The 23,128-nt window shown below is 45.9% G+C and overlaps 1 protein-coding gene across 6 annotated transcripts in view; it reads left to right on the plus strand.

Annotated features, from left to right (window-relative positions):
• chd7 (chromodomain helicase DNA binding protein 7) overlaps window positions 1-23,128 on the plus strand; it is a 46,210-nt gene that overhangs the window by 16,807 nt on the left and 6,275 nt on the right. For 4 of the 6 annotated variants that reach the window (XM_052087946.1, XM_052087949.1, XM_052087947.1 and 1 more), the window contains exons 5-32: window positions 4,261-4,405; window positions 4,839-4,970; window positions 5,236-5,301; window positions 6,150-6,205; window positions 6,684-6,798; window positions 7,664-7,747; window positions 7,829-7,966; window positions 8,910-9,031; window positions 9,448-9,691; window positions 9,888-10,064; window positions 10,215-10,358; window positions 10,456-10,554; window positions 10,685-10,877; window positions 10,987-11,200; window positions 11,303-11,498; window positions 11,642-11,809; window positions 12,004-12,183; window positions 12,279-12,389; window positions 13,602-13,813; window positions 14,816-15,015; window positions 15,765-15,924; window positions 17,093-17,182; window positions 18,810-18,913; window positions 20,315-20,444; window positions 20,670-20,776; window positions 21,101-21,536; window positions 21,704-21,912; window positions 22,064-22,972. In XM_052087946.1, coding sequence (XP_051943906.1) covers window positions 4,261-4,405; window positions 4,839-4,970; window positions 5,236-5,301; window positions 6,150-6,205; window positions 6,684-6,798; window positions 7,664-7,747; window positions 7,829-7,966; window positions 8,910-9,031; window positions 9,448-9,691; window positions 9,888-10,064; window positions 10,215-10,358; window positions 10,456-10,554; window positions 10,685-10,877; window positions 10,987-11,200; window positions 11,303-11,498; window positions 11,642-11,809; window positions 12,004-12,183; window positions 12,279-12,389; window positions 13,602-13,813; window positions 14,816-15,015; window positions 15,765-15,924; window positions 17,093-17,182; window positions 18,810-18,913; window positions 20,315-20,444; window positions 20,670-20,776; window positions 21,101-21,536; window positions 21,704-21,912; window positions 22,064-22,972 — 5,141 coding nt within the window. The remainder of the gene's footprint in view (window positions 1-4,260; window positions 4,406-4,838; window positions 4,971-5,235; window positions 5,302-6,149; window positions 6,206-6,683; window positions 6,799-7,663; window positions 7,748-7,828; window positions 7,967-8,909; window positions 9,032-9,447; window positions 9,692-9,887; window positions 10,065-10,214; window positions 10,359-10,455; window positions 10,555-10,684; window positions 10,878-10,986; window positions 11,201-11,302; window positions 11,499-11,641; window positions 11,810-12,003; window positions 12,184-12,278; window positions 12,390-13,601; window positions 13,814-14,815; window positions 15,016-15,764; window positions 15,925-17,092; window positions 17,183-18,809; window positions 18,914-20,314; window positions 20,445-20,669; window positions 20,777-21,100; window positions 21,537-21,703; window positions 21,913-22,063; window positions 22,973-23,128) is intronic. The other 2 variants (XM_052087951.1, XM_052087950.1) reach the window with 2 other exon arrangements.

Consider the following 23,128-nt stretch of genomic DNA (forward strand, 5'->3'; position numbering starts at 1 on the left):
GGCAGGCATTTTTGTATGTGTATTGGGGGAGGGACCCCCCCCCCCCTTCTCTCTTTGTGGCAGAAAATGGCGTCTAATGATAATGAAGGCCATGCGGCTGATCACTCCACAGCCACAGATCAGCGTGGGCAGAGGAAATGTGGGGGAGGGAAAGTGGAGCGAGTGAGTGAATGATCGAGTGTGTGTGCGCACGTGCGTGTGTGTTGGTAAACTCGCTCTTATCTGTTTTCAGGCTTTCCTCCATTTTGAGTGGCGGCCAGCAGCTCCCAGGTTAATTTAGCATAATAATGGCTGTCGGCCACTCACTGCTACTCTAAAATGGTGAACCAACACCATCCAACCATCATTCTTTGATTTATCTTTTGAGCCAGTCAATTTTACTGTCACCTTTATCCCTTCTCCTTTCTCCTTATGTTACCACGCTCCTATTATAGAGAGCGTCTTCCCTCAATATCATATCATTGTTTCATTGAACGGATATTAAAAAAGTTGGACAGTTTTGCTATCAACAGAGGTGGACAATTTACAACGTTTTGCCTGTTCGCCATTCATCACCCGTCATCGCTGACTATTTTTTCAAGCCGAGTCTCGTGTTATTTTCACTGCGCTTCGCTCATCACTTCTCTTGGTGTATTTCGGTCCGCCAGTCCATTAATTAATCAGCCATCCATTTCCCAATCCCTTTATCCTCACGGGGTCTCGGGCGTGCTGGAGTCGACCCCAGCTGTCTTCGGACAGTCGGACAAACACAGGGCATACATCATCGAACGACCATTCGCGCTCACAATCACGGCTATGGACAATTTAGAGCAGAGGTCCCCAACCTTTTTGACCCACCTAACCCACCAAATGACCGTCCGCGGCCCGGCGGTTGTGTACCCCTGATTTAGAGCATTCAACCGATCAGCCGTGGATGTCTTTGGAATGTGGGAGGAAACCGGAATACCCGTAGAAAATTAATGTAGGCATGGGAAGAACATGCACACTTCAAACAAGAAGGCCGAGGCCTGGAATCGAACCCTGCACCACTGCACTGTGCTGCCGACACGGTAGCCAATCTTACTCTGTGCCGCTGCATTTATCGTCAATTAGTTTTCATTTAAATGTTAAAATGGCTTAATGGAAGCAACCCTGCTTGTACTCAGCCCCGCGAACAAACACATGAGACAGGCAAGCCGTGTTTCAGTCGGTTGTCAGCCCCAATGATGCGCCCTCATGTCACACCAGGGTGTCATGGCACCCTGGTTGGGAATCACTGGTCTACACAATTCAGGTTTGTCCATCAATGTATTGTTGAAAGAAATAAATCACAGTCACTTAACTTTTACAACCAATATTGTGACTCTTATCCTGGAAAATTCAACTGTGGGTGCTTCTAGCCTCTTGTTGCAAACTGACAGAGAATCGGGTGTTTTACTTTGCCAAGTCAGCTCACTTCGCTCCTTTGACCTTCTCTCTCCATCCTGTTCGCTCACACCGCCACTCTGTCTACTTGTCTCAGGAAGTGCAACTATAAATAACCCAGCTCTAAGCTGCCACGCCCTTCCCTCTCTGTATACATGTGTGTGCGTGCACATGTGTGTGCGGTGGGGATTTTGTTTGCAGTATACACACCCGAACACACATTCTGGCACTTTGGTGTGTGTGTGCGCGTCTATCTATCTTTCCATCTATAGACGGAGAGAGATGTGTGTGTATGTCCATGGATGGATGTGTGTCCACCCCTCCCAATAACTCTTGTATCCAGCCCCACATTTTACTACAATTCCGTGCAGGCCTTCATTCCCCTCCCCTAATTTGCAAGGACAAATTTGGCTTTATGCACTGCACTCCTGAGTTGGTCAGGATTGGCGAATGCTGTCAGCCCATGGATGTTTATGGAGATGATAGTGTCAGAAGGGCAGAAAGACGTGGCGTTGCTATTGATTTGTCACAGTAGTACAAAACCTGGGACTGGGCAATTAATCCAAATTTAACTGATTTCGTATTTGGCTCATCACGTTAAGAAAAACAGTGCGACCAACTACTACGGATTGTCCTTAATTTGCATGTTGCCGAATTCTGCCTCGTTACACCCTTACCACTGATTGCTGCGGATATTAAAATATAATAATAATCGTAATCGGTCACATTGGTCAAACAGGTTGAGGACAAGCAAAAATACTAAATAGTTTGAAAACACGTCACAGTCCTTCTGTCGGTGATCCGAGTGACGTGGCGCTCACTCATGAGTGGTCTGAGTTTGCGGATAAGTATGCCAAAAGCTAATGACTTGAGGCTTACTTCCAATCCACAATCGGGCTAACGGTGACGAGGAACAAGGGCGGCAAAACAAAGGTGTCAAAATCTATTTCATTGCTTTTAAATTGCCTACTTTTTTCCATTCATTTCAAACATTGGTATTCAGTAGTACAACAAAAATAGACCAATATAAAAGAACTACTAAAAATGGAGCGATCTGGAATAATGAAAACGCCTTCAAATGTAAACGTTATGATCAACATCATTGTAGGTGGATGTGTAGTTATAGGTTCGGTATGCGTTGACACTTAAAAATCAGTCATCTTAATGTGTGATAAATGGCAAAGGCACAACCAACCTCCATCACTTGCCAATCGTACAACAGAATAAGTCATGGTTCCCTGCGAATACATCAGCTTTGTGTTCAAGCTATCATTTCACACGAAGTACATTTGTGACGAAACGAAACAAGATCATAAATTTAGTATGTAAACTTTTTATTTCTGTTTGGGTGAAAGGTATTTCTTTCTGGCAAATGTGTTCTTCTGATTAGCAGAACGAACACTTGGGCGCCCAGGCTCACAAAACATGTATTTTCATTTTAAGCGGGAAGCAAGACATTTTCGCGGAAGACCAAATGTGATTGGGTGATGTCTGAGGAAGTTGGGGAAGCGAGACCGCGGAGGAGGGCGAAAGGGAAGCAGCCAAGTTGAGAAGTGCATGCGTGTGCCTGGAGTGTGTGGCCAGATGGCTCCAGCGTGTGGCAACCAGCCAGAGGAACAGGTGCAGGTCACATGACCAGCCGTTACCACGGAGATGGTTATTGCTCTTGGCGTGGGGATGAAAGGAGAAGGGCCCCAGGGACAGCAAGGGAGTGAGTGAGCTAGCAAGCGGGAGGGACGGACAGAGGGAGGGAGGGAGGTATGAGAGAGAGAGAGAGAGAGGGAGAGATGCACCTCCATGCTGTGATGCAGAAGGGCAGGCTGGGAGATACAGTATGTCATCTGAATTCGCTTGGATGATGAAACTCGGTGCATGCACTTCTCTTGGCGCCCGGTTCTGATTTCAAGTCTTTATACCCCAGGTCTTGACGTAAAATGCAAAAACGTGACACTCGACTTGCTTTCCACAGACTCCATGTCATTCAACATCATATAGCTGTACGTAAACAGTTTAAATTTCCTTTCGTTTACTCCTGGAATCCGTCTGTGGTCTACACGCGTATCGTACACGCGTTCAATTGCAATCAGTTGAAGCCTATCAGGCCGGATACGTTGTGGTCACCATGCCAGTCTATTTGAACTTATTTTTGCAACCGTTTAGTTGAACTGTGACGCCTCCTGGCCAAGAGCTGACGTTTCAGAGATTTGACCGATTGGTGGAACGACAGTCACGTGCTTTCCGGTGCACATACAGTATGTCAAGTTTCTTTTGCAGTTCTGAATCGTATTGAGGAAAAGTTCCAATGTGCACCGAAGCCAATTCGCTTTTGTATTCTTATGTCCCTCTTCTGCGACAACTGATTTGGAAATGTGGGCAGTGCTGCTTGCGCACGTGCCGAAGTGCATGGTACATGAGTGTCCTCTGGACTTGCTGTATAGTGTGTGTACACCACACACACACACACACCCAGCTCCTCTTTCTTTCCATGCCAGAGATTAGAGGAAGTATGAGAGCCTCTCAACCTCACCCCTCCCTTTCTTTCTCTCTCTCTCTCTGGGCCCTTGTGTGCTTCCTCTCTGCTTGCATCTCTCCATCTTGCTCCCTCCACCCCCCCTGTGGTCTTTCATCATATTAACCCCCTGTGTTCCAAAGCCTGAGGCACACTAATGATTTCTAAATGGGTAAATCAAACATGGCGACTGCCCTGGGACAGGCATACATGCGCTCCCGTGCGTGCGCACACACACACGCCTTGGCGAAAGGCCAAAGACTGACAAACGAGCAACTGTAATTTGTATAATTTTTTTCAAGAAATGTTTATTTTGTTGTTGTTGTTGTCTTCCAATATTCCTGGAGCAGTAAGAAGGCGGATTCCGAAGATGGCGCCATTGCTGCCAAGAAGGATTCCAAGAGAAAGCGACAGTCATCGGTCAGCGAAGATGTGGAGGTGAAGTCTCCGCCTGCCTCCCCTACAGAGGAGGAGGATGAGGATGGTGTGCAGGTACAGAAGTCCTTGAGAACATTTAGGGTAGCGTTCACGCGGCACAAATCAAACGTAAACAAACCTCGTTGACAACCATTGCAGCTTGTCCTTAAAATGAAGTTGACATGCACCTCCATTTTATCCCCAGATTGTGTGGGAGACAATTAGAAGGGTTTGGCGAGCATTTAAAAAAACATTTAAACAGAAGTAATTTTATAAACAGCTGAAAATGGACCTTGTGGAACAGAATTCCGAATAGAATAGTCTCAAGTCTTGTTTGCCGTGCATGATGTACAGACGCTCTGACTGTCCCTCGCTGATCAAAGACCCTACAATGTCCCCCCTCCCGCAACTGTTGACTGTCGCTCAAACTGTATAAAGTTCAAGTGGGTAGGATGGTTAACAAGGCATTCCGAAGGAAATGCTTCACACCTCATTTTCGTCACATCAGAAGCGGCGCTCCAGCCGACAAGTGAAGAGGAAGCGTTATACAGAGGACCTGGAGTTCCGAATTTCGGAAGATGACGACAGCGGAGACGATTCACCCACACCAAAGTCGCCATCGTCATCAACGCAGCTGCAGGTACAGTCTGGGTGTAGCTGTAAAGTTTACAAGTTTTTGTGCAACTGCAGTCATGTGATATTGAATGATATCTTACGGGGATTTCCCAAATTCATCTTGAGTTCTGGTCAGATTCCTCTGCAATACATTTTTTAAAAAAGTATGTTTACAAATGGTCTCAAATTTACTCTAGAAATATACATGGTACATAAAGGTGTCATTTTTGCCGCCATCCCCAATCGGATGAAAATCGTGTGATTGGGTGACACTTATTTTTGGGTTCTAGGACGTAGTTGAAGCTGATGGGCCAGTTGTGGAGAAGATCATGGGTGTGCGTACTACCAAGAAACAGGTGAGCTAGATCCAAACACATGAACGCACCACGTCCGTAACAATGCATCAATTACACAGAAAGTTACTGGTTCAAATTTTCAAGAATTGCACAAATGGAAATGCTCGAAGTGTGTGGGGACGGGGGGGTTGCTGCTAACATATTTGGGTGTCTTGCCACTCCAGTCCACTCTCTCCCGCACACATTCCTGATCTTTTTTGTTCTCCTTCTCTCTTGTTCTTTCTTTCTGTCTGTCTTACTTTTTTCTCTTTTCCTTTCGCTCTCTCTCTCTCCCACACCCACACACACACACACACACTCACACGCCATTCAGATTTGACCCCAGGCTTGGCGTACAGCCAAAACCACAACACGAGAGCAGCGCCAGACACCAAGCTAGCATTTCCTCAGGCTGTGTGTGAGTGTGATTGATGATTCATGGCATAACCGTAGTAGTGGTAGCAGCAGCGTGGCGGAGCGTGTGCGCGTTTGTGTTAAATAAGTAATGGATAATGAAAGAGCAGCAGTTTCTTCCAAGGATTTGTGTCTTCTTTCAAGCGCACGGAACATGAATGGAAACAAATGTGCTTTGACTCGTATTCAAACCACATTGCTGTTAACCTTTTGTGTGCGCTACCTCCGTGCGATTCCTCTTGAAGTCACAAGTTTTCTGAACTTGTGGCGGTTGAACTTTATTCGACAACTGGCTAAAATGACAAGTGACACAAAGGCAATACGGAAGCCAGTTTGCGCTTGTCCAGACGAATTGCATTCATGTTGTCAAGCTTCCAGTGTTCTGAAATACACTCCGCCCGTTCATCGGTATTTTCTAGTAACAAGCCTGTCTTTTATTTTTCCCTCGCTTTCAGCTGGAGTCACTGGAGGAAGCGGAGGTTGAGGAGTTCTACGTCAAGTTCAAGGGCTTGTGAGTGGCACACTTGGCATTTTTCTTCTTCACCAGGAGTGACACCCACTTTTCTGACATGCTCTTTCTCACTGCTGTGTCTAGCTTATACAGTACACTCTTTTTAAATTTCTCAGTCGTTCCAGTTACATTTGAAGTGCTCGACCAAAGTCTTTTAAGGGAAATGTTATCGTATTTATTCAGTATTTGACATGATCGGCGCCTTCATGTAAATGTGAAGTCATTAATTACTAATAATAACTAGGCCTGTCACAAACAAATCGGCCTACAATCGATTGATTTTTTTTAAATTTTTTTTTTTTTTTACCCCTCCTCCATTGATTGCTCGGGTAATCACCCTCGCGCCGTTTTGAGGCAATTTGGCCGGAGAGAAACCCATATATCACCCCTATTGTCCCCCACTCCAAAATAATTTGTAAATGATAAGCATTACTTATTTCTGCCATTAAAATGGTTATTTCTCCCCCTTTTTTTTCAGTTCTTACCTCCATTGTCGTTGGGCAGAGTTAGAAGAACTGGAGAAAGACAAGAGAATACAGCAGAAGGTCAAAAGGTTCAAGGCCAAACAACTACTCAACACGTTTATCACAGAGGTAAGACTTGATTCAGACAATCAGCCCCTTAATTGACCCTTCACTCACATTGTAGTGCTCGCAAGCGGGATGTGCTCAGTTCAAAGTGGCCAAGTCCAGTTGAACATGATTTGTTTTAAAAATTTAGACCATGAACGTATTAGGGTCATGTTCGGAAATTCATTCTGACACGAGTGTGTGTTGGGAGAGGCCAAGCGCGCGCCCCTCTCATTAATTTGCTATATTCTAAACCAAAAGCTCGTGCTTGAACTGTTTCCACCTGGACTGCCTGACGCACTGGCGAAATGTTTCCTCAGCTGGCACACTTGGAGTGCGCACCGGCACTCTGTTTTTGGTGCACTTTGTATAACCAACCAGCACATTTCAACAAGGCTCTGAGATTTTCAAACACACCTTAGATCTCGTAGCCCCTGAAAATTCCCGTTCCCTTATCATGGGTGCGTTCGGTAATATGCTGCAAGCATGCTGCTTCCCTCAGACCATTAATGCACAAGATTTTACCCTTGACTATAATACGAAGCAGGATTCTAGTTAAGAAAAGCCAAACTTGAACCTGGTTGTTGGCCAACATTCAGTCATCCTCGTCTGCTGCCGGGGTGCTGTGCATGCTCCGCTCACATTCTGTCCACACATAATTAGAACAATTATTAACCACTGCATAGGGTTCCATCGGCAACTTCTGATGGGCATCAGAATTTCTTTTGTCCTCGTTTGGTAGAGGCTCTCGTGTTTCCTGTGCAACAGTTATGTTTACCCATATACAGACAGGTATTTATTGTCTAGTTTAATTTTGGCCCCTTCCCAATTTGGGCTGTAACTGTGACACACTTTCCAACGATAAACTCATTCTTGGTTTTCTGTCCAGATGGATGATGAGCCTTTCAACCCTGACTATGTGGAGGTGGATCGCGTCCTGGACATTTCAGAGAGCACAGACGAAAACGGAGAGGTACCTTGATCTCCCCTTTATGTTATACAGTTTGTAGCTCTCTTATGCACATACTCTCCCGTGTTGTGCAAATATTTTCAGCAGGTGACCTTATATTTGGTGAAATGGTGTAGTCTACCCTATGAAGACTCCACCTGGGAACTAAAGGCAGATATCGACCAGTCAAAGATAGAGGAATATGAACGCATTGCTGCACGCACTCCCAATACTAACAAAGTGGTAAGTATCGTCTACTCTATTAGGAAATCACCAGATGAAATCACTGTGGTGTTGTGCATTTACATCTGTAGGCAGGCAAGGAGGCATGCATATATAACACACCCACACAAAACACTCCGTCACCAAGGCTCCTCCCAGAATGATGCCAGTGTTTGTGTGGGTTGGCCTGCCGCCTGCCCCTTCCTTCCTTTAGATTTACAGCCCTTTAACTGCTCTCCACGGGGCCACGTTCTTGTGGGCTTGCGCACGCACGCACACACGCACACACACACACACACATATATATACACGCCCCGTACTTGTGGCCAGGCCAAACCACTAACAGTGTCTTTAATGCTAAACAGAAGCAGCTGTCTAGTTGTGGTCTTTCTGTCACTTATTCCTCAGCTTGTGTCCATCCCTTGTAGCTACTGCCTATTGCTTCTTCTAAAGCACTTTTGTTGCAATGCTGCAGAATGAAGTTGCAAAAAAAAGATGGATCTAGGGATACAGCAAAAATTCGGCCACTGCAAATTGCATTTTCAGTTCTGGTCCAGAACACTTGTCACTGAAATGACACAGCCAAAACAGGATGTTGTGATGATGCAACCACGCACTGACGTGACGCCCGGACGAACTGAGCAAAGGTGGTGCCTCGACTTGAGGGGAAATGAGCATGCAGCCGAAGTTTTCCTGCACACACTGGCCATTGGCCTGGGAGGAGAGTACTGCCTGGCCACTGAGGACTGCTTCTATGGCGGCCCTGAAAGCATGCGCATGACTCAGGAGGAACCTCCGAGCTTGCACAAAGAAATGATTCCCGCTTGGGACTGACCATTTAGGCATAGGTGATATTTGGGGTCAAGTTGGGAGCCGTTTCAGCAGCGCATCAGCAGTTTGAGGCAATTTGTTTGATGTAAAGTACATTATGAATAAAGTATTTTACTCCTCTTCCGATGTTTAGGATCGGCCTTTGGCTGCTGAATGGAAAAAATTGGAAGGGTCAAGGGAATACAGGAACAGCAACGCACTCAGGGAATACCAACTAGAAGGTCTCAACTGGCTAACCTTCAACTGGTACAACTCGTAAGTAAATGTAACTGAACTTTTTTTTTTTTTTGTCTTTTGTGAATAATTAAATTTAAGGACTAACCAAGTGTGAAATTGATACAGTTCAGTAGTGCATCAGTCCCTCATCACTCATGTGGTTCGCCACAAATATGGTTTAGATTTTTTTATGCCTTTTACCCTTCTATACTAAGTGTGAATCAAACCCAGAAATTACTGGTCATCAACATTGACCAGAATTTAATGGTGTGCAATAGTTTGAGTTAAAATCACTTCATGAAATACCTTTGACAAGCTTGTCTGAGTTGCTTGCTCATCTTCCATGACTGGCTGCATTTAGCCGCTTAGTGCGAAATGTGCGTAAATAAATGTGGATGACAAAGTCTTTTCTGTTCATAAGGCCGTTGACCAAGTCATCCCCCTGTCCTTCACAGGCGTAACTGTATACTGGCTGACGAGATGGGTCTTGGAAAAACGATCCAGTCCATAACATTCCTCTACGAAATTTACATGAAGGGCATTCAGGGGCCATTCTTGGTTATTGCCCCGCTTTCTACAATTCCCAACTGGGAGAGAGAGTTCAGGACATGGACTGAGCTTAATGCTGTTGTCTACCATGGCAGCCAGGCTAGCCGTAGAACCATCCAGGCCTATGAGATGTACTTCAGAGATTCACAGGTAACTGAATTTAGACATGTCTTTTCAAAGCTTCTTTAAGATATATTATTCCCTCTAAGCGATGTCGATTGATCGGTCAAATGTGGTTATGTAGTTTTTAATCAGTAGTCATGCAAAGTCCACCACTGATGGGAACGTCAGGATATCGTAATCAATCACTCCATCTCTGTTTGCCTGTTCCTCTTGCCTTTCCAAGGGTAAAATAATAAAGGGGGCGTATCGGTTTGACGCTGTTATAACCACCTTTGAGATGATTCTGGCCGACTGTCCAGAGCTTCGTGGCATCCCGTGGCGCTGTGTGGTCATAGATGAAGCCCACCGCCTGAAAAACCGAAACTGCAAACTACTGGAAGGACTCAAGATGATGGACATGGTGAGCATCAGCACGGTTCTTTGCGATTTGGTTGGTTCTGCTTAAAAGGGTCTCTTTATTTTTCTAGGTTTTTACTTGTATGATTTTTATTGGTTGTACTTTATTGTCCCCCCCACTGAATTTCTTGTGGCTTGCCGCTCTCTCATTCAGGAACACAAAGTTTTGTTGACAGGGACTCCGCTTCAAAACACGGTGGAGGAGCTTTTTAGCTTACTCAACTTTCTGGAACCAGAACGTTTCCCGTCCGAACAAACATTCATGACTGAATTTGGAGACCTAAAGACTGAAGAGCAGGTAGGAAAGTCACCTGAGGGTTGTACACTTTTCTTAAAAATCCAGATTCGGAGTTGAGTCCGAGCATAAAAGGCTAAACACTCTGTCTGTACCACAGGTTCAGAATCTCCAGGGCATTCTGAAACCCATGATGTTGAGAAGACTAAAGGAGGATGTTGAAAAGAACCTGGCTCCTAAGGAGGAGACCATCATTGAGGTGATGCTCGGGCTTAATCAGTGATCGGAGAGTCGTCGCTTTTGTTTATGCTGCTGAAATGCAATAGTAGGAGCATTTTGTTGAAATCATCCTATGGGCAAGTGAGCACATATTCATCTCTTTCTGATAGGTGGAGCTCACCAACATCCAGAAGAAATACTATCGAGCAATTCTGGAGAAGAACTTCTCCTTCTTGTCAAAAGGAGGTGCAGGTGGAGGGGGAGGAGCAGGTGGCGGAGGAGGAGGTGGCGGAGGTGTCCCCAACCTCCTCAACACCATGATGGAGCTAAGGAAATGCTGTAACCATCCCTATCTCATTAACGGTATGCATTCGAAGCCATTAGATAAATATGACGCAGCAAAGCAGGTGTTCCGGTTGATCATTTATGGGGGGTTTTTCTTTTTTTTTTTTTTTGCGCACTCCAAACGCAGGAGCGGAGGAGAAGATCATTGAGGAGTTTAGGGATTCCCACAGTGGAACAGACATGCCTGATATGCCCCTACAAGCGATGGTCCATGCTGCTGGCAAGCTGGTGCTCATTGACAAACTTCTGCCAAAACTGAAGGCCGGTGGTCACAGAGTCCTGGTTTTCAGTCAGATGGTCCGTTGCCTGGACATTTTGGAGGATTATCTCATCCAGAAACGGTGAGAAGGATCGTCGTTTTTCGGGGGGGTTCCAGAGCTCTCTGCTCCAGCAACTTGTCGCCGGCATCATTATTAACACGTGGGGTCCATTTTGGTGTCCAGTTACCCCTATGAGCGCATTGACGGCAGAGTTCGCGGTAATCTGCGGCAGGCGGCCATAGACCGCTTCTCCAGACCGGATTCTGACCGTTTTGTCTTCCTGCTGTGTACGAGAGCCGGTGGACTTGGCATTAACCTGACCGCAGCGGATACTTGCATTATTTTTGATTCTGACTGGAACCCTCAGAATGACCTGCAGGTATGAATTAAGTGGAGAGACCCTATCATTCACTTGTATTTGTTTATTTTTCGCTTTGCCTAATCATCCGTAGTCTCTCCTTAGAATTGGACTCCCAAAATGTAGTATCCTGTGACGTGCTTTTGACAATCTTCCTTTTTCAGGCCCAGGCAAGATGTCATCGTATCGGCCAGTCCAAAGCTGTAAAAATCTATCGGCTAATCACCAGAAACAGTTACGAGAGGGAGATGTTTGATAAGGCCAGTCTGAAGCTGGGTCTTGACAAGGCTGTCCTGCAGAGCATGAGTGGGCGTGAAAATGCCAACAGCGGGGTAAGATGCGCACCCAGTAACATGCTGAAGGAGCTCGAATGAGTGTGTTACGTACATCCAATCTGCTCCTTATTGTACGCTCCCTGGTTAACTTGAGAGGACATTCCTCAACCCGCACGGCACCGTTTTCTCAGTAACGCTGTTGCAGCACGCATAATTTGTTGTGCACTCGCCCGCTTCTATTTTTTGCCCAGGTTCAGCAATTGTCCAAGAAAGAAATCGAAGACCTGCTGAGAAAGGGAGCGTATGGTGCTCTAATGGATGAGGAGGATGAAGGCTCCAAATTCTGTGAGGAAGACATTGACCAGATCCTTCAGAGGCGAACCCACACCATAACCATAGAGTCGGAGGGCAAAGGCTCTACTTTTGCCAAGGTGAGGACTTTACTCATCCAAAGAGTCAAGTTTGTACGCAACCGTAAATGTCCGCTTCATGATTGTCACTGTTAACTTTTCTTCCATCTCAATAGGCCAGTTTTGTTGCTCCTGGTAACCGAACCGACATTTCTCTGGAAGATCCCGACTTTTGGCAGAAATGGGCCAAGAAGGCGGAACTGGACCTGGATGCCATCAATGGAAGGGTAATGATAATAATAATAATACATTTTATTTATTATTGTTATAACACATACTTCATATTTTCATACTTTTTAATTATCTGTTCCCCATGTTCCTGTTGTGAGTGCGCTAGTGTGTGTCCTGGTGTGTTTCAGATCAAGAGCTTAAGCTGCTTAGCTGTACTTAACAAATGGCAGATGCCAAGAGGGTTCACAGATATCACTCAGACTTTTGCTCACACACCCCCAAAAAAAAAAGATCCATTACTTTCGTAAACACACACTCAAACACAATAATTGGCTGCCAAATATTCTGGCTACCATGCCATCTTCGCGCCATGAAATTGTGTTCCCTGACTTGTGGCTCCTGGTATATGTTTCATGTGGTCCCCTGTTGCCTCTTTTTGAGAAGCTCCCGTCGGAATATTTAATCCAGCTCGGAGAGCGTGAATATGCTCCGTTTAGGCTGCTCCCCTGGGATTTTGCATTGTGTAATGTTCAAATGGAAATGTCTGTAGCCCTCTGTGATAATGGTTGTGGTAACTACCGCCCAGCTTGCGCGTATTCGTGATTGTAAGCAGCAGGCATTTAAATTAATTCAACAAAGTGTAATTCATTAGACAACATAATTGTTGGCAGTTATGTGAGCTGACAGGCGGTTTTCTCTCCATCAGCATTGAACACAGGGGGACAATATCCAATTATCCTAATTTGGTACACAACAGGTCATGTTTAATAGGGCGTCTCTTAGAAGTCAGAAATTGTGACAAATTAACATTAAAAGCCAAAGAAGCTTCATATCGGGTGGACTTCGGACCGTCTGGACTCCAAGATTGGTTCCGAGTTGATATTGAAACAAAATTCACAGGCCATTGAATCAATGGCAATTGGACATTCCGGTATACTTCAAACCTGGTAACTCCCATGAGACAAAGACTGTTACACACCCCAAAGACCAGGCACGCCATACCCAGAAAAGCAATCTGGTATATGCGGTCAAGTGCACAGAAGCCAAATGCTGTATCGGTGAAAACAGGAAAGATGTATTCAAATTAAGATTAAGATTTTTTATTTGTCCTGCAATGAGGAAATTACAATCAGAATCCAGAAAGGAAAAGCGCTGAGGAGGGGGGAGGGGGGGCACGCTCAAACTATCCTCTTCTGAGGATAATTTAAGTCCAGGATAAAAAAATTAATTGCACCATTATTATTTCCTTTTTGTTTTTGTTGATCCAGAACACGCTGGTGATTGACACGCCAAGAGTAAGAAAGCAGACGCGTCACTATAGCAGCGTGAAAGAGGACGAGATGATGGAGTTCTCAGAGCTGGAGAGTGAAGAGGATGAACCCAGCAGACCGTTGTCCAAACCACGACGACCGCAAGACAAAGTCCAGGGCTACCCTCGATCGGAGTGCTTCAGAGTGGAGAAGAACCTGCTCGTCTACGGGTTTGTTCAACGCTCACAGCAAATGTTGAGGTTTACTCCATGACAATTAAAAATGGACAATTAGATTGGAGTGTGGAGTAAATCATCCATAGCACAGGTGTCAAACTCAACGCCCGGGGGCCAGATCATGTGGCCCGCAAATCATGTGCCTCAGCAAGAGGTTTACATATTTTATCGGAGGAGTGGGATGTCACTTTTTTTTTTTTGCATGATATCCCGTAACAACCTTGATGTTCTGCGGTAACACAATGGTGGAGAACGCACGTGAGCAAACTGTCGCGCTTGTAGATAGATGGCCATTATACAGGAAGAATGTCCATTTTCATGGCTGACTTGGCGTGACTATGCGTGAAGAGCGAACAGTGGCGCTAGTGAGATGCCGACATTGTTATTGTTCCAGTCTAGCCTTGCGGCCTGAGGCTGTAGGACACAAAAACACAGTGTCTTTCTTGGGTCTGTCCTGCTCATGCATGCTTGTCGCCTTTTCCTGTCATTCATGTCAGTCCCGCTCACTTGTCCACAATCCTAACCACTCTTGAATTAGAGTACGGTCAGCTCACATGGTTCAGTAAACACTAAAATGCAACATGGAGGTTTCCCCCCCCCCCCCCCCCCCCCCTTAGAACTGGAGAGTGTGAAAGACTGCCCTACATATATTCTTTAGGTTTGGCTGCCGTTTGGAGGCGGTCTGAATCACACACTCAAAAGTGAGTCTGATTGTGCTTGGTGGATTTGCAAGTGAAAGTGGAGTGTGAGCGTGTCTCTGAGCATTTAGACACCATGATAAGGGCGTTCATGAGAGATTGAGTGTTATTCATCAAGAAAGCTTTTTGAACAACTTGAATGTCGCAAGAATTATTTTGGCATGAATATAAAATGTAATGGTGGACAGTATCCATTTGCTTAAAATGAAGTCGGTGGCGAATATTGTATGGTTTTATATAGTTCAATCTGTGCATGTATAATATGATGAAATGTTAATCACTTTTGTCTCTTATAAAGTTGGGGCAGATGGAGTGACATCCTGGCTCACGGCCGCTTCAAGCGCCCCCTGAAGGAGACTGATGTGGAGACGATCTGCCGAGCGCTTCTTGCATACTGTCTGTTGCATTACCGTGGCGATGAGAACATCAAAAGCTTTATATGGGATCTGATCACCCCAAGTGAAGATGGAACGACCAAGACATTGAGCAACCACTCCGGTAACTACACACACACACCGCCGTACAAATCAGCATGTTATGTATTGCGCTTGCTGTATTATACTTGCGCACTTACCGGCTATTCGGGATCAAACAAACAAATCTCCGCTTCCTCTTGGGCCCTTCCACACACTTAAAGGCAATCTTACTGTTTTTGTTCAGATTTTGCTATAAGATTAGCTTGAATTATGACGTCTGTTAAGAGTGGATTTGTCCTCTTTATTGGGTCCAGAAAGAGTCTGGGCCAAAAATAGAAAACAATAATCGCTTTCAATATTCATGACCCAGGAGCCGACCTCTGACAGCCATTTCACTCCCTGGCCTCTGACGGGAATGGACTGTAGCGCCCTGACTCACAAAGCAAGCAAGCAGCGCAAAAAATGTGTCCTAAGCACTGATTTTTTTTTTTTTTTTTGCCCTCTTACAATGCACCCACCTCCGATCCTCATTATGAGATCGATGGCGGACCCAAAACCTTTAGAACCCGTTGGCTGCTGTTGCTACCCTATTTCTGCTCCACATCGTCTTCCTCGTGTTTTTTTGTAAGCAGTTTGGATGAACTGGCTTAAATTGTGAAATACAGCGTAGACGTACTATTTTGTGTCCAGTCACAATTAAACACTCCAACTTAAATGGTATCGCTCTTCTTTTCAACAATAATGAAGCTTATGAAACTAAAGAGGTTTCCCCCGCACACTTGCCGCCCGCACGCAACCCTTAGCCCCTTTCCACTTCCACCTTTTCTTCAGGTCTGTCAACACCAGTGCCTCGAGGCAGAAAGGGCAAAAAAGGGAAACTCACCGCCCCGGCCCCACAGACGCCAAGAGCGGATTGGCTGGCCAGCTGTAATCCTGACCATCTACTACAAGAGGATAGCTACAAGCGACACTTGAAGCATCACTGTAACAAGTATGTGACGCTCACTGTGAACACGCTGCCCCTCAAGAGTTGGTGGTGATGATTGCATGGCCGTGTTAAAATGTAGCTTCTGTCATTCGCTGCTGAACCGGTGACGTTTTAAAACGGGACGGGGTATTCGCCGAGCTTCGTGTCTCCAGTATCCACCTGCCTGTTATTCCAGTTTTCAGAAACGGGTGTCACATCTGATAGCTGGGGGGCGGGTTGAAACACCGCTTTTTAAATTCCTGCAATGGAAAGGCATTTTGCCCATGTGAAACTCTTTGTGATCATTTGTCAAAAGGACGGGCTTCTTTTGACAGACGTACAGTACTTTATCTGTGCCTCTGTTGTAAAAGAGTTGTCTTTTCCATACCTTCTCTGGCTCACTATATAAAGGAACTTGTTTGGACGTGTGCATGTGCGTTCCGTGCGAAGGTCTCTGCGAAAGTACACACATGCGCACCTACGTATACCCACGTGGCCATGTGCCAGGCAAGGCAGGCAAACCTGTTGGAAGTCGGTGAAAGGTGTACTCGCATACACCCACAGATATATGCATAAATGTGCGCGCGCGCGCATACACACACATGCGCACTTGGGGGTGATTATGTGGTGCCATCTGCTAGGCTGGAGCAAAGTGTTGTGTGGCTAATCAGGCCTGGCACATTGATGGATGAGCAGCGAGAGGCTGCCAGCAAACACGCACACACACACGCGTGTGTGCTGCTACTTGTGATGCCATTGGTGCGCACACTCGCTCTGCAGAATTAGTATCAAGTTACTTCCTTTATGCCCTTCCCCCACAGTGCTGCAACTTTGTGTTCCCTCCTGTCCTCTTATGTTCATTTTTCCCTCTGCTCCCTGCCATTATAGCTCTGCTCTTAGCAGTGTCACAAGGTAGCTATGAACCACTCAATTATACAATGGCGATATTTGGCCCGTTCCGTCAAATAATATATTACGACGGATGAACGGCTACACCCATTGTATAAAACTAATCTTGCTCTGATTAAATTGTACATTAATGTGGAGCAAATGAATACCATACATCCATCCATCATCATTCAGCAAAGCCTAATGAGTAAACAGGACTGTCCACAAGCTTTGTTTTTTTGGGAGGGGAGGCAATCTTAATGACCATTTTGCGATTAACCCCCACCCCCCGTGTCTTTGTTAGGGTGTTGCTGAGGGTGAGAATGCTGTATTATCTGAGACAGGAAGTCATCGGTGATCAGGCAGAGCGCATTCTGGATGGAGCCGACGGCAGGTTGGTAAACTTTAAATTGCTTGAAATCAGTCTTCAATTCATTTAAATGAAGTTGCCATTAATTGAGTCACGTTTGCCCTCTTGAGGCAACATTTATTCTCTTTCCCGGTCTTCTCCAGCTGTTTTGGTTCTAATCCTCGATAGCGTCACTTGGTGTCATTACATTTATTGAGCAGCAAGCCGTCCTAATTCAATTTCATGTAGTTGTTATAAGTGGGCAATCATTCCATGGAAACGTCAGGTTCTCAATTGATTGAACAATGCACGCAAAGGCAGTCAAAGAGTAGCGTATGCCATAGTAATAATAATAAACTTGGGTCGTTACAAATAAATTCCACTTTGTTATGGATTACTGCGGTCACATATCTAATGAGAAAATTTATATGGTTGGCCCCAACACTGGCAGATTACGGTCTCCGCATATCAGACGGCTAGCTGTGCAGGCATCTTGACAGTGAGCTGCAAAAGGTTATTTATGACCGTAGCATGAATTATTACTTGAGTGTATTTTTGTCTCTTCAAGTGGCCTCTTTGGCAGCCTCTGTTTCTGACACAAAATCTCTGTAAAATTATCTTGGAGAAGTGGATGGCGGGTTCTTTTTTTGACCCATTTTGGTTTTGATGAGCCACTGGTCGATTGATATCTGCCCTCAAATTTTTGCTTTTGCCCTCTGATCCTCATCCTGTCTCCCACACTGCATCCGCCTTCTATTTCGTCATCATGTATATATATTTTTTAACAATCTGACCATTTGTCCTTCCTGCAATCCGCGTTGGTTTCATCCACTCCCAGCCCCGATTCTTATAACCCTTTCCTCCAGATGTGAATGTCTTTACAATGTGCAGCACATGTATTTTGTGTCGGTCGCCAAGACACACACACACACACACGCACCATGGTTACTTTGCTCTAGCCATGGGCGTGTTCAAGTGAGAGAGAGAGCAGGAGCGGGCATACGGGATGCCATGGTGCCAACATATGCCAGAGGGATTTAGCACGTCCGTATTGGCACACTCTCGTGTGTGTTTTGCCAAAAACCCGGCATGCTGCTGTTTTCTGAGATAAGGGATAATTTCCCTGTGTTGTCCCTTTCTCTTGTCACCCTCTGTTTCTCGCCTTCCATTGTCTATATTGTGTATTGTAGTCTCTTTTCCATAATCGAGGATTTTGTATTTTGGCACCACAAAGCACAAGGCATCTGCGAAGCAAGTCGCTTGGGTAATATTGTCAAATTTTCACTGCCGGTGGTATCAATCGAAGCACCAGCAACAGCATATCCAAGGTGATTAAAGAGTAAAGATGAAAATCCAGTCATTGGTGATGGTTTTTCCATTCCGGCAACAGCCGATCGCTCATTATCATCATCAAGCTCATCTGATGCCCCTTTTCTCCCTCCACTTAGTCCCTCCCTATCCCAAACTTGACGGTCTATGATTTTTAGCAACTTTATGCTGTGAGGATGAAAGATTTATAGTCAAACATTTTGGTGCTAACATCAGATCAATTAAATGGCTTCGCATCAAGTGTATTTGAACTGTTTTTGTTGACCAAACACCAGATGTGTCAATCGAGACTTTGATCTTGCTTGAGAATCAGCGACCTGATGCGGTTCTATCTCCTCCGCAGTGAGTTGGATGTCTGGATTCCACAGCCATTCCATGCGGAGGTCCCCACTGACTGGTGGGACACTGAGGCAGACAAATCCCTGCTCATTGGGGTCTTCAAACACGGTCAGAAACGTATATTCCTACTAAAAACATTTTGTCCATACAATCACTACCATTGATTTGTGTATATATGGAGCGTTCCAGACACAAACAGACAAACGATAAAGAAAGCAAACAACAACTCCACCTACCTATCCACATGCCATCCGCTTGGCCGGTCACCGCTTGATTGCTTTTTCTATGGTGACCGCGGCACACAGCTGTCAGCCAAAGTGGGCCGTGGCATGTGATTGATGGCTGGTGAGGTGTACCTTCTTCCTCTCCTGGTCTGTAAGAGAAGCCAACGTTTCCAAGACATCAATGTGGATGAAGCGGATTGCTTTTCCTTTTCAATGGTCGTATGGAAATGTTGGAGCAGTGACCTACATTTGGCCACTCCCTCACTGTGACTCGCCGTCGCTGATGTTGTTTATTGTTGTTATGCCGTTTGTTGTGTACGGAAACCCTCATTCATATTCATTTGATATAATCGTCGTAATTTTTCCATGATTGCCACCCTCTATGATTCAATTAGGACTGACGCGCACTCAAACACATATAGAGTGATACAAAAGGGCTCACCCGTAGTTAATCATAATCCCCATTCACTAGGGAGACCCTTGGGGAGGGAGACTCTCTCACACACGCACACTCTGGCACACACTGAAGAGTGATGGCCTGTGAAGGCCCCAATGATTAACGTTTGGCAAGTGAGTGTGTGACAGACGTTTAGGAACAACGAGTCACATCTTTCCTAATGCAAACATAATAGATAAGGCTAAAGTCCTGATGGGTTTTTTGTCCTCTATACTGTTCATCCCCACACCTCTACTGTTTTGGGGTCTTTTCACATTTACAGTCACTGTCTCCCCCTTTTTTGCCGTTGTATTTTACTTGCTTACCCTTTTTTTTCTCTTCTTCTTCTTGATGTAGCCCAGTTGGATCCAGCACATCTAATAAGTTCTGGCTGAATGCCCCTAACGGACAAACACACACATTGTACTGTTTCTCATCACTGCTCAGTTTTACAGACACTATGACACACATCTTCTTCTTCCTCCTCCTCTTCCTCCTTTTTTTCTCTGACACAACAGAGCACCTTCAGGCTCACATGGTTACAAATTTACATGGAGACCCCCCCCCCCCCCACACACACACACACACACAGGCTGTCTTGTCAGCAGCTGGCTCCTCAGGTCAGCACTACTATTGCTGTTTTTGTCTTTTCTTTAATTTAACATTGATGCTGATTGCATACGAGTAAGTGCGTGTTGGGTATTCATCCAGTATACAATTTGTCTCTGTAAAGAGCAAAGTGATTTGAGGAGGTGGCGGGGGCGGTCTGATGTTTGTGATCGAATCTTTAGTCTGCATGCATTATGCTTTAAAGAATTCAGACTTGATGGTTTGGCATTCCCTCTTCAGGCTATGAAAAGTATAACTCCATGAGAGCCGACCCTACCCTATGTTTTTTGGAGCGGGTGGGTATGCCTGACGCCAAGGCGATTGCTGCTGAGCAGAGGGGCAACGATATGATGGCAGATGGCGTTGAAGGGTAAGGAGACGGTCGGTCATCTTTGCTTTATTCAAAGCTCCTAGAAGGAAATGCTTTTCGGGTTGACGTGAATGCAATGTTTTTTAGACTAAACTAATTGGCAAGATTTTAGATTGACCTCCTAATTATCTGATACTTTAGATATTGAGACTCTTATCGTCAAATTTACAAAGACGTTTCTAACATAATACGAAGAAATGGTTAACTCCTTGCATGCCTCTGCAGTGAGGATGAGGATCCAGAATACAAGCCACTTCGGATGCCTTTTAAGGATGAAATGGATGACTTCACCAACTCTCCGCTCGATGACACTGGGGAAGGAGAAGCAGAGGGTATTATATTATTGTTACATCAGCACTTTTTTTTAATCCAAAAAAGGGTAAATGTTTTCCAATAGTGCAACTTTTTTCTGAAGAAAAAAAAACGTAATCGCTATGGATGCAAAGCATCAACGTAAATGAGCAAGCAATCTGGTGATCAAACAGAATGAATATGAATTTTGCGCTATCCCTCACAGGTCATGAGTCACTTCATGAGTCTCAGCTTTCAAACATGTAGTCATGAAACTTAGGTCGTGTAATGGTATACCCAACCACACACACACACCTTTAGTGAGGTTAATCCCGAGTGCTGTTTTTTGTATTCCCCTCCCGAAGGTAAATCTGATGAAAACGGTCAAAGCGTGTCTTCCACCGGCGGGGCCGCCTGCTCCAATGAGAGGCTCTACTGGCCGGCCGCCTCGGCTCTGACGGCTCGTCTGCGCCGCCTCATCACTGCCTACCAGCGTTCCAACCGCAGAGAGCAGCTTCGCCAGGAGGCCCTCAACAGGCCCGATGGGCGCCGAAGACGGCGCCGGGACTTCCTACCTACCATTGCAATGGTTACAGAGGCAGCGGGGGGAGGAGGAGCTGTAGGAGGAGCCTATATCCAAGATCCAGCAACAGTGTACATGGCTGAGGGAACCTCCTACCTCACTAAAGGAAGTGCTTATTTTGCGAAAAGTGGGCAATATATTACCGATGAGTCGCCAGCGATGACCACAAGCGCCCTGATGACGGATGGAGCCGTGTACTATAAAGAAAGGAGACAAAGGTGAAACACACTTTCAGATTACTTTGAGTCGGGTCGTCATGAAAGTAACTCTGTAACAGCCTTTGTCATTGGACTGCAGTTTTGCTGTTATTTCATACTTCTATACTGTAAGTAGTGAAACGTTTTCTGACGCATATCATTTTTGTGTGCGTTTGTTTTGCCTTTAGATGGACTCGTCGCGAGGAGGCTGACTTTTACCGTGTTGTGTCAACGTTTGGAGTCGTCTTTGACACGCAATGTCAGAAATTTGACTGGACACAATTCAGAGCATTTGCCCGTCTGGACAAAAAGACCGACGATAGCCTGGAGAAATATTACTATTCCTTCATCGCAATGTGCAAACGTGTCTGTCGCATGCAGGTCAAAACTGACACAGGTGAGGAAATAGCACACGTCCACAGCTTCATGCGGCGCATGCAGCAACATTTACCTCGAAAAATGGTTGGGTATTGTCACAAGGCCCAGGCTTTGGCATTTCCGCCTCTCACTTGTTGTCAGCACATGAATTTATCTTTCTGCCTCTGCAGAACTCCCCGACCCAACGCTGATCATCGACCCCATCACGGAGGAGCGTGCTTCCCGCACTCTGTATCGCATTGAATTGCTGCGGCGCATCAGAGAGCAGGTTCTCCCCCATCCGCTTCTCTCTGAGCGGCTCAAACTCTGCCAACCCTCCCAAGACCTCCCAGAGTGGTGGGAGTGTGGCCGCCACGACAGGGACCTTCTCCTTGGAGCCTCGAAGCACGGTGTCAGTCGAACAGATTATCACATCCAAAACGATCCAACCTTGGCCTTCCTGGAGGCGCACCGGCGCCTAACCACCCAGCGCGGGACTCTCCTCGGCATGGGGGAACTCTGCAAAAGTGGCACGGGAACAGCCGAGAGCAGCCCCTCAGCTCTTCTCACGCCTGCCGAGCTGGCGAGTGTCGCCGTTTCTGCCGAAATAGCCGCTCATGGCGCGGAAGTGGAGGGAGAGGTGAAAACGGAGGAAGATGTTCAGATTGAGGCTAGAATGGAGCCTGAGGAAGAGGAGGCCAGCGCTGTCACGCGTGTAAACACTGCATCTCCTGAGAAAATCGAGGAGGTAGAGGCTAAAGATGAGAAAGAGGCCACAACCTCACCGGTGTCACATGTCGACGAGGCTCGACCGGTAGCAGAGAAGGAGACGAGCGGGCCGACGGAAGAGAACACGGAGAATGTTTCCAAGCAGACCGAACAAGAAACTGTGGCTCGTGTTGACACTGCTAGGGACCAAATGGTATCGAAGGACCCAGAAGAGCTTGAAGCACAAACCAGCCGCAATGCTGAGGAGGAGGAAGACCGAGTGCAGAGGGAGGACGCCAAGTCTCCAAAGTCACCTGACCCAGAGAAAAGCCCCGAAGAGGAGGAAAGGATGGATGAAGACGACAAATCGGAGAAATCATCCCAAGCTGAAGGTGGGGGAATTTACTTGATCACGCAATAGTAAAGTGCAATTTTGACATACTGTAGATGTTTGGTTTTTTTAAACACAGTTTTGATTTGTTGCTGGAGTGCCCGACCAATTGATTGCAGTTGGCTGGTAGACGGCTCCCAAGTCAATTTACAAAGGG

This window comes from Hippocampus zosterae, chromosome 15, assembly GCF_025434085.1.
Source record: "Hippocampus zosterae strain Florida chromosome 15, ASM2543408v3, whole genome shotgun sequence".
Classification (NCBI taxonomy): Eukaryota; Metazoa; Chordata; class Actinopteri; order Syngnathiformes; family Syngnathidae; genus Hippocampus; species Hippocampus zosterae.